The sequence below is a fragment of the Drosophila hydei genome, unplaced genomic scaffold (assembly GCF_003285905.1).
Source record: "Drosophila hydei strain 15085-1641.00,03,60 unplaced genomic scaffold, DhydRS2 tig00000271-arrow-arrow-pilon, whole genome shotgun sequence".
Lineage (NCBI taxonomy): Eukaryota > Metazoa > Arthropoda > Insecta > Diptera > Drosophilidae > Drosophila > Drosophila hydei.
The window spans coordinates 1,256,895-1,268,336 of NW_022045701.1; the positions used below are offsets into that span (position 1 = coordinate 1,256,895).

The window sequence follows — 11,442 nt, forward strand, 5'->3', positions numbered from 1 at the left end:
GAGTGATAGTAGACACAATTGGCCCAATACCACGTTCGGAAAATGGAAATGAATATGCAGTCACTTTAATATGTGATTTGACAAAGTACCTAATAGCGATTCCGGTTTCAAACAAAAGCTCAACAACTGTCGCAAAAGCCCTATTTGAATCTTTTATTCTAAAAGACGGTCCAATGGTGACATTTATTACGGACATGGGAACAGAATATAAAAATTCCATTATAAATGACTTGTACAAATATTAAAAAATAGACAACATAACATCTACAGCACACCATCACCAGACTTTAGGAACCATTGAAAGAAGTCATAGGACATTCAATGAGTACATTCGTTCATATATATCAATAGATAAAACTGATTACGACGTATGCTTACAGTATTTCGTGTAATGTTGTAACACAACACCATCCGTAACTCATAACTATTGTCCATTTGAACTATCATTTGGAAGACAAAATAACTTACCAATACAATTAAACGGCACAAATAGTATAGAACCCTTATTTAACATAGAAGATTATTCTAAAGAAATGGAAGAATATAAAATTAAACAAAAAGAAATAAAAGATAAGAAAGTATTCGATTTTAAAATAGAAATAAGAGACCAAGTTTACAAAAAAAAAAAGAAACAGGTCATAAACTAGAACCATCTTATATAGGACCTTTTGAGGTCATTAGTAGAAAAAAATAATAATGTAATCATAAAGAATAGTAGAAATACGGAACAAAAGGTTCATAAAGATAGGATAAAAAAGATAAATACTTAAAAAACGAAGTTTTAACGGAATTGATCTGATCAACCACTCTAAATAAAAAGAATTTTTTTTCTTCACGATTAAACAAAATTTTTTCTTTCTACACGATAAAAAAAATTTAAAACTTACAATAATGTTTATCTAAAAAACTATTAAAATTAAGTAAACTCAAATTATGTAATAATGTATTTAAGAATGGAACTAATGGTGAATGGGGATTTTACCGGCATTACATCCTTTATGGATGTCGATAAGAAACTTTAGTCTTCTCCCAGCCAACCGTCGTTCGATGAACGGTAGGCGGAAGACTCAGATTCGTCGTCAATCTCTGCACTCTGTTCGTGAGCTAACTTATCGTATTCACCCTCTTGGGTGAGCTCTCTTTGCACAGTATTATTCACCCGCTGGCGCCTCTGACCTGAAACCCTTTCAGATGAATTCTGCATTTTTTTGCCTTGTTCGTTTTGGACCCGCTCGTTACTGAACTGATTTTTATTGTAACCTGTCTGCTGCCTAAACTTTGACCCTGAAGGGTCAGCGTCCATGGGCGACTTGCCATGGCTTTGACTCCCTGAGGCACATACGTCTACGTCGTACGATGCTACGACCTTGTTGGTGACCAGTGTGAGCTTTCGCTGAAGGCTATCTTAGAATTCTATTAGCGAGTCATTATTTTGCTTAACTGTCTCTAGGTCCTGTCTGAGGAACCGTAGAAGTGTTCTATCAGCATATGTGTCGTCTTATCTAGCTATCATAGCGTTAAAGTGCAGCTTATTTTTTTAACTGGTGTTTTTATTTGCAATCTGTAATAAGTGTAATAAGTGTTTAGTACGAGACTAAACTTAAGTCTAGAACCCAAAGCGGCTAGAAGCTATTTCATTAAAGAGAATACAACAGTCATCATGCCGACTTAGCGCAAACAATAACGCTGCTCTTGCAACACACGCAAGGTAAAATGTTACCGACGCTGACCGTTGCGATCAGGACGTTGACCAGCCACATTCAGTTGTGTCAGCACTATACGCGCAATTGCTGACCCTTGCTTAGGTTTTCAATAAAGTGTCAAGCTGTAATGTGCGATTGGCACTCGTTAACTTATATGTATGTCGCGTCATCGCATGCTTAAGTATTTATATCAGCAACGATGGCGTTGCTGTGTTGTAGTTTCGCAATAATACGAAATATTGCTATATCTTTTATGATGCTCTTTTGGTAGCATTTTTGTAACGGTTCTTTGTCTAGCTACAAAAATGCTATAAATATATATATATACATATATATATATATATATATATATATATATATATATATATATATATATATATATATATATATATATATATAAATATATATATAAATAATTTGATTGAAGCAAGCAACATCGTCTGATGCTGGACAAAGCCGATCGCTTCAAATTCAATCCGGACACTGCAGGTGCCAACGCTGCATCGCGGTGTAATTCTGTGGAAATTATTTTGTAAGAAAACGCATTATAAGGAAGTGCGTTTGTCAACGCTCTAAGTTCAGCATTAGAAGGAAGAGCTTCACAGTGGCTTTCTCAAATATGACACAATGATATTATGAACGCTTTGATACAATACAAACTTCAGCTGCCATGTTTCTAAATATGTTGTCAAATCGACCAATGGACGGCTAGTGTATTGAAGTCCATGCAAGTCGCATGGTTAAAGAACTGACGGAAAAATTGCATCACATTGAAAACTAGGAAATTGCGGTGTCCGAGGCTCTTGAGTTGCTGGCTACGTGTAAAATTTTCTGGTAAAAGATTTAAAAATATTGTTATGCTAAAAGCACATAGGCTGCAATGGCATATGTAGTACAGTTAAAATATTAAGTAATGTAAAAATTAATGGTAATTGTATTGAGGTTTTGTTTAATGTAAGAAGCAAAGCGATGTTATTGGTCGAGAGAATATACATCAGGGTTTTGATATTGTCGTTTCATCATTGTCGTCTTTTTTCAAAGAAATTAAGATATCAAGAGCGAAGAAAATTTTTGTACAAGTGATGAGTCATCCAATGTTGATAATGAACTAAATGGACAAGATAAAATATAACTACATTTATTTATATTATATTATAATACTGAAATTCGTTTATGAAAGGTATCCCCTCTAGTAAAGTCAATGTTATTGAAATGAAAATTGGACTAGCAGATCCAACGAAAACAGTTCACAAAAGGCAATATAGATTAAGTTCAATTGAACGAGATTTAGTGTGAGAAAAATGCCGAACTACTAAAGTGCAACATATTTAGACTAACTGGTTCACCTTTCGCAAGTCCCATATTATTAATTTAAGAATATATTTAATAATATATATTTATTTTTTCAAAAACAAACAAACCAAACAAACCAAGTAAGAAAGCTCTAGTCGGGGTGCCCGACTAGGAGATAGCCTGATCCCAGTCCTGTTTGAGTTTTTTAATATTTTCCGCAGTTTGTATCGAGTATTCAAAAAAAAAAAAAAAAAAAACAAATAAAAGAAACGACATTACGAGACCATGATTCGAACCCGGATTGTTTGCGCAACATGCACCAACTCTACCAACACCGCCACGTCATAATTAATAAAAAAAAAAATAAAACATAAAAACATGTCTCGTCGCCGCGAGGAAGGAACCCGAGACTACACGCTAACGAGCGCCGCCTCTACCAGCGCAGCAACTTCACTGCTTGCGAAAAGAGTTGTAAATTTGAAATTAAGTAGCAGCTAATAATTCAGCACAATTCAATCGCAATTTCGATTCTTCGAATAGAAAAGAATACACGCATTTGAATATATGTGTACACACGCAAAGGAAAAATGCGTGCGCGTGGCGCTGCTGACATGTGCTTTTGCAAATTGGCCAAACATTTTGTTTAATAACTTCTGTTCTTTTTAATATGATCTACATATCCTATTGGCTTGGTTGAGATGCAAACGCCTTCACATAATGGCCCTAGTTCCAACTGAACTTAAATTTTAAGAATTTGGGGAAATTTGGATGCAGTATCCAAAATCCAACCAAAACCAAAATTGCATAAAATATACATAAATCTAAATACAAAATTTAGCTCTAGCTCTTAAGACGTCCGAGATATAATTTATTAACTGCATTCAATCATGTTTTTATTCGATAACAATTAAATGGGAATAGTTATCGAATATTTAAAACAAACTTGACCTGCGCGTGCTATACACGGACCTACAAAAAAAGTCTCTAGCTCTTATAGATGCTGAGATCCGCGCGTCCACACATACGGACAGACGGACGGACATGGCTCAATCGACTCGGCTTGTCGTCTTGATCAAGAATATATATACCTTATAGGGTATGCCACGCCTCCTTCTGCATGTTACATACATTTGCACAAAACCATTAACCCATTTTCAATGGGATCAGGGTATAAAAAAACAGCACACACAAACCAACAAGCAGTAAGCAGCGGTCACCTGTTTTAAAATTAGAATAACTGATTAGTGACTGCAAATCGGCTGCTTTTAAGCAACAAAATTAGGTCTTTAGGAGACGTTGGCAAAAAAAATAATCTTGCGTGGCAAAAGGTGCCAACATATCCACGCGCAATTAACTGTACAAGTTTGATTTTTGTTGTATTTTGGAAACCGACCTAAGTTCTTTTAATTGAATTATAATTTTTACTAAAATTAGAAATATGTTTAAAGAATATGCAGATAATATGCGCGTTCTTTTCTATTCGAAGAATAGAAATTTTTTAATTGTCAACTGATACTTTGTAGTATGTTTAATTACATATTAATAATACTCGAAGCAATGTAGAGTATTCTACATATGAATGCGAAGTCATAACACTTTACTCAATTTATATACATATTTTGATGTTTAAGGATTGAGAGGGCATATTAATGAAAATTTAATGAGCGTGCGGAACTTATGGAATATATGTGAATAAACTCTTTGTAATTATAAATTGTCAGTAGGGATTATTAAGAGCATACGATGTAGCCATATAAGAATGCTATAGAACTCATTTTGTGAAAATGAATAGCTAAAAACAAAACAAAACGTTGTAAACGATCATGGTCAGGGTGGAAAAAGTAGGTCACCTTAAAATCTATAGCCGACACTCGCGTGTCAAGCCATCCCTGACTTGTCATCCGACACTATGCTTGAAGGTATTTCGCTGCATTACCTTTCTCCCTATGTTAACAGCGCATGTAGTAGTTCCCCTTGCTTCTTTCCTTTCCATCCAGGAAAGCATCCGCGTAACCACTATGGACGACCTTGAATAAACCACGCTATTAAGCATCATATCGTTTTTCGGTTTCCCTTTACATTTTAAAAATAATACCTTTATTATATATTATAATTATCATTTATATATATATGTATATATATATATGTATTAATATATATACCAAAGTGTCACATGCATAACGCGAATCTCGATGCCAAAGCGTTGAAATAGAGTGCATATTGCATAAAGGGTACAGTGCTATTTCGGTATTTTAGATAAAAGCATAAATCTGAATAACTGCACATAAATAATATTATATAAATATCTTTTTAAGGCTTTAAAAACTTAAAGTATATATACGACCACTAAACAACAATGTACTGTCAAAAATAGCCGTAATTTTCTCATACTTAAAAAATTATATTCGAAGTATCAAACATACTTTGGTCATGTACGAATGTAATTTATGGCTCAAATATTCTGGCATCCAAAATAATTTCATTATATGACGGTCATTTCGAAATCTCAATATTTTGGGTCTACGATTTTACGGACTTCGCAGTGAGGATTCTAATAAACACATAAAAGATTTATATATGGGCTAGCTAATTAACGTAATAGATACCTAGTATAGATACATTTTCGAGCAATAATTGTATTTTTGTTTTCTTTTTAGTGAATAAATCGTTTTTATATTTGTCAGACAGTATTATTTAATTGCTATGTTTTAGTATTACATTTTGCTTACAGGTTTTAAACCTAATATATGGAAACATTTCCGTAACACGACTGCGGTTGCCTCACACAATAATATTCTACTATGGTTCACACTAATAATTTGGCCAGACTTATTTTTTTCAATGCAATAACAATCGTCATAGAATTCGGTAAATACTACGCAAACTTCATAACAAAACTCGCAAAGGTAGTGTAGAAATAAGCCCCTTGCGCACTGTATTAATACGTCATGTAATTTGAGCAGTGTTTTAGCAAGCTTCCACTCTTTCTTATGATCCAGTTTTATGTTATATGTATCTAAAATTGCTCCCAAGTTGCTAAAATCATCACCGGAGTTGCGAGCAATAGAGCAAATGCGAGTGTACGTGTACAGTAAATATACCGCAGTATTTCCACGATCATCAAGCATTTTATCAAAAGAAAATATATAATCGCTGATACGGTTATGGGACAAATCCGTATACTTTATACAACCATATGCCACTGCTTCTTGAGCCTCAACCAGTTCTTCAGGCGTTAATATTTGATCACGACCCCTCTCTTGTAACTGCTTCAAAGAATATTTCATACCCTCGTCCAGTAAGTCAGCTAGTTTTACAGTATCACCCGATCGTGTCTTAAATTTCTTGCCATCCTCGCCTAGAACCAGTCCAAATTGTACGTGATCAACCCGATGAACGTTCGAATTCAAAATGCCACATCGCTTCGCAGCCTTGAAGATTGCATTAAAGTGGGTGCTTTGTCCAGAATCCACAACATAAATTATCCAAGTGGCAAGGTCTTCTTCAACTCGATGTCTAATTGCTGCCATATCAGAGGTATCGTATGTAAAACCACCATCGGATTTTATAATTGTCAATGGAATTCCACTCTTACTATCATCGGGCCACATTATTTCGCGACCATCATCGAATTCGAGCAAACCCTTAACTCGCAGAAATTCAACTACTTTCAACATGCGTGACTGATAAAATGATTCGCCACGTTCATGAATTGTCACGTCTAAGCGATCATAAATTTGCTGAAATTCTTTTCGTGAAACATCGCATATATGTTGCCAAGCTTTTATTGATTCTGTTTTTCCCTTTTGTAGAGTAACAACTCGGTTGTAGGCTCGCTTTTTGAAATTGTCATCAGAATCAAAGCTGAAAATAAACGATACATTAAAAGGGATTAATATATATACAATTTAGCTATATAAATAAAAATATAAGAACTAGACAATGAAAATATTTATCATAGGTAATTGTAGTGGCTCTGGCTTTATTTTAAATATAAAGGAAAGAAAGAAAGATTTGTAAACTCTAACTCCAATGATACCAATCCCGTCTTTCGTTTCCCCATCTGTTGGGAGAGCAACGCAAAGCAGAGTGAAAAGCTTTTTACTTACAAGTCTCATTGCTGTATGTATCGAAAAACTTTTGTAATTAATACCATTATATATACATATTTTGATGTTTAAGGATTGAGAGGGCATATTAAGGAACATTTAATGAGCTTCTCGACCTCATGGAATATATGTGAATAAAGTGTCAGTTGAGATTGTTCTTAATAAGATTTATAATTTTAAGAGTGTACGAAGTAGCCATATAGGAATGCTATAGAACCCATTTTGGGAAAATGGATAGCTAAAAACAATACAAATGGTCAGGGTGGGCAAAGTAGGTCACATTAAAATCTAAAGACAATTGCTGAACACGCTATTCCTGACCCGTTGTCACCTGACATCAAGCTTTAAGGTAAGTAAGTATATGTCTACATTCGATTTCTCCATATGTTAACAGCGCATAGAACTGTAGTTCCCCTTCCTTCTTTCGACAGCCATTTGGGCGAATACAGCGCATGGCCTGCAACGACAATCCAGATAAACGTCGCGTACCCTCAATGTGTTTTATATGCTACAATCTTCAATAAACCTATACTGCTTTATTTGCATCACATAGTTGATAAGTTTTCGGTTTTCATTCACATTTTATAAATATATAAAATCAAAATAACGTATGCTTAACGAGAATCTTGATGCCAAAACGTTTAAACAGAGTGTATATTGCATAAAGGTTATGTACAGTGTCATTTCGGCATTTCGGATAACAGAAATCTGAATAACTGCTCTTAAATTATGTTATGTACTGACGAGCAAAATTGTAACACATGTTCTCACTTCAACGGTCTGTATTATCTCTTCTGCTTTATGCATGCTTAAGACCATAGTCTTGTTTTGTTAGTGAAATATTTGGCTCTTTTATCTACAAATTTACAATGGCAAAGAGTAAAAAAAAGACACAAGTTACAGTTTTGCACTGCAAACATTTTTCAACAAATATTCAACATTGGTTTTAATAACGAGTCCACAGCCCTTTTGATTTTTTTAGGTTGTTTGTTTATGTGGCTTTGCATACTTTGCGTGTAGCGTCGCACCATTTCAGGTGGAATCGAGTATCACACGCACTTCGTTCTCTCCCACAACCCCATCATTCCATTTGGAGGGGCCGCATATTTCACAAGCTGCGATTTCACATGGCTCCATAGGTTATCTATGTGATTCATGTCTGGGGATTGCGGTGGCCACTTCATAGTTTGAAACTTTTGGTTCAATAACCAATTTTTCGCCAAATGGGATGTGTGCTTTGGGTCATTGTCTTGCTGAAAAATGCATTTTTCAACAGCAAGACCCATTTGTAGAATTTTTAGGTGTTGCTCCTTAAGTATTATCCCATCGATTAACACTAAGGGCCCAATTCCATTTTTACAAATACAGCCCCAAACCATTATGGACCCGCCACCGTGCTTTACGGTTTGCCACACTGTATTTGCCGATTGGACTGTGGGATTCCTAGTCCAATACCACGACCGCCCGTCTGACTCAAAACGATTAATTTTAGTTTAGTCTGACCAAATAGCTTTGAAAAATTTTTTAGCATTGTTTAAACTTTTTATTTGTAACTTACGGCATTCAAATCAGCTAAAGTTAAATTTTCATGCAGTGCCTTTTAGCTAGAAATGTTTTTTTTTCTTTCTTTGGCCTTAAGGCCCAATCTGCCGAGACTGCGACGGACTGTCCACTCACTGGCATATAAATTTAACACATTCGCCGCTTTTATTGGCGTAAAGTCGCGATTGCTTGTAACTAAGTTAGCCACGGGGCGCGTGTCACATTCGCTTAAAACTCGCGGTCGCCCTCCTTTATTGATTTTAATGTTTTCTGAACTGTTTTTTATTTAAACGCTGCACAGTTATATGGCTAACACCAAATTTATTAGCCCCTTTCCTAACGGATTCGCTCCCTATCAATAATTCGATTATTTTCTTTTTCTTTTCATCATCCATCATAATTATTTTGCAAATTGACTTAAAATGATCAAAGCTTACAGATTTAAACGAAAACCGATAAGCCTTAACGGTAAAAATGCTATGAAACGAAAGTAAATAGGGTTTGCATTGCGAGTGCAAAACTTTAGCATGTGACTTTTTACTCTTTGCCATTGTATCTAATCAAATGTCTTCAAATTTGTAGATAAAAGAGCCAAATATTTCACTAACAAAACAAGACTATGATCTTAAGCATGTATAAAGTTGAAAAGATAATACAGACCGTTTAAGTGAGAACATTGAACATGTCAATAAGAGGCTTAAGTTTCTCTTACTTTAAGAATTATGTTCGAAGTATCCAAATAAAAATGTGGATATGTAAGCATTGAAAAACTTTAAACTATCTTACTATTATAATTTACATTTTTAAATTGAGGTGAATGCTTAACATTTTTAGTTAAATATATCACAAGATGGTCTAATGCTTAGAAAATTGCTAATATTAATTGTTAAAAATACTAGTTACCGTTTCTTAGATTCTTTGTAAAATTCCTGAAGATCTCCAATTGGTGGGCTCTCGTTTATAAAATTTGGAAAGCAATCTTCTAGATGCGCTATTAGCATACCAAACTGCGTCCCCCAATCTCCAAGATGATTAATGCGAATAACATCATGTTGTAGAAATTCAAGAAGCCTACAGATTGACTCGCCAATTATAGTGGATCGTAAATGGCCAACATGCATCTGCTTTGCTATGTTTGGAGAGGAGAAATCAACTAATACGCGTTGTTTTAACACTCTTGGCGGTCTAACGCCATCCCGCAACATATTAGTTAAAGAGCGCACAGCAAACTTCCTAGAGAAAATATACATATAACATATATATATATATAAGTATATATATATATTTGAAAAAATACTTTAATGTACTTGCTGAGAAAAATGTTGATGAAACCAGCACTTGAAACTTCTAGCTTCTCTATTATTGGAGATTCTGGAATGCACTTTTGAATATCCACAGCAATATCTCGCGCAGCTTTAATAATCCCCTCTATCTTCATTTTCTTGGATAGTCCCATAGCGTTATTGCACTGGTAGTCTCCGAATGGTGACGACACATTTACAGCGGCAATAATAGCTCGAACGTTACAGAAGCAAGGATATGCATTGGCAATTGCAGATGTAAATACTTTTTCCAAATGTTCCGTAATAGAGAGATTATCATCGTTGTGCATTTTACCATTAGTTTCTTGTTCTTCTGTTATTGACTATAAATAACATATATTAGTATAAATGATATATTAAACAGAAGTACTAACTTTCTTGATAACGGCGAACCGATGCTTAAGTTTCCTATTTTCCATTTGCAGCTTGGTGAGATAATCATAGTGATCTTCAAAATCCGTGTGCTGTTTCAGTGTAGTCTGCTTAATTATGGCTTGTAGCTTTGCCGTATCGTATTCCTGTTGACCGTGTAAGTCATATGAATTTACATTACATTAATTTAAAATGAGGAAATAAAAATTAAAAATTAATTAAGTGCATACCAGGTTTATTAGCGTATTCAACTCAATTTTTAATTCTGAAATCATACCGATACTGCTATTTTTGATCGACACAGCGAAAAAGTTCTGCCACATGGATAAGTGAAAAAAAGTAAATCATTAAAATATAGTTTTTGAGGTTATTTTTTAATACTTTATACAGTATAAACTCGACAAAAGCAGTGTTGAAAGAACTTAACACAAAATCGAAAGTGACCAATGGTGCTGCTTAATAAAACTATAATTAAACTATTAGCATTAAGCCAAATATTAGTATACTAGCCTGTCTGATGATTAAATTAGAAAGTAAAGCTGGAGAATCATCGACACCGCCATCGATTTTTTTATGCAAGGAATATCGATACTTCCCATAACCACTTACATATGTTTTTGCAGCCCTCATTTCAAGATATCATTAGGTAATACAGTCGAATATCGAACATTTTAATTGACAACGGAATATCATTTTTCAATATCTTCACAGATTAGACCATCCCAAAATCAAACTAAAAAATTATGAGAAAACCGCAAATTATATATATAGCGACATAAAGGCGAAATTTCAAAAGGTTTCGTAAAACTCTAATTTACAAGACGTAAAATGCTACTGCGATTTTACGCGTTTCAAAAAAACATGGAACCTATAGTATTATTTATTAAGATATAAAATATGTCAGTTTGTAATTTTCGGCAAAGTAAATTTATTAAATTTTGCATTGCACGTTTTGTAAACGATGGCTTATTGTAATCGATATAACTTTATCATCTGTAGTGTTTCATTTTCATTACAAGCAAGGCATTGCAGTACCCCAAGCAAACAGCCGATAAACATAACAAAGACCATGAAATGCATTGATGCAAGTTTTTTTGTTTA

General features: G+C 34.3%; 1 protein-coding gene across 3 annotated transcripts; it reads right to left on the reverse strand.

Annotated features, from left to right (window-relative positions):
- Positions 1 to 5,664: 5,664 nt before the first annotated feature.
- On the reverse strand, positions 5,665 to 10,923 carry LOC111598231 (probable arginine--tRNA ligase, cytoplasmic). 3 transcript variants are annotated; one of them, XM_023313392.1, is made up of 6 exons: positions 10,852 to 10,923; positions 10,572 to 10,655; positions 10,344 to 10,487; positions 9,955 to 10,292; positions 9,551 to 9,880; positions 5,665 to 6,860 (listed from the first exon to the last, which is right to left on the reverse strand). In XM_023313392.1, the coding sequence occupies exons 2-6, from the start codon at positions 10,614 to 10,616 to the stop codon at positions 5,711 to 5,713; spliced, it is 2,007 nt and encodes a 668-aa protein (XP_023169160.1). In that variant the 5' UTR covers positions 10,617 to 10,655; positions 10,852 to 10,923; the 3' UTR covers positions 5,665 to 5,710. The 3 variants fall into 3 exon arrangements, with proteins under 3 accessions (XP_023169160.1, XP_023169161.1, XP_023169159.1); XM_023313393.2 differs by lacking the exon at positions 10,852 to 10,923 and adding an exon at positions 10,723 to 10,802; XM_023313391.2 differs by lacking the exon at positions 10,852 to 10,923 and having other exon boundaries at positions 10,572 to 10,705.
- Between the last annotated feature and the right edge of the window lie 519 nt (positions 10,924 to 11,442).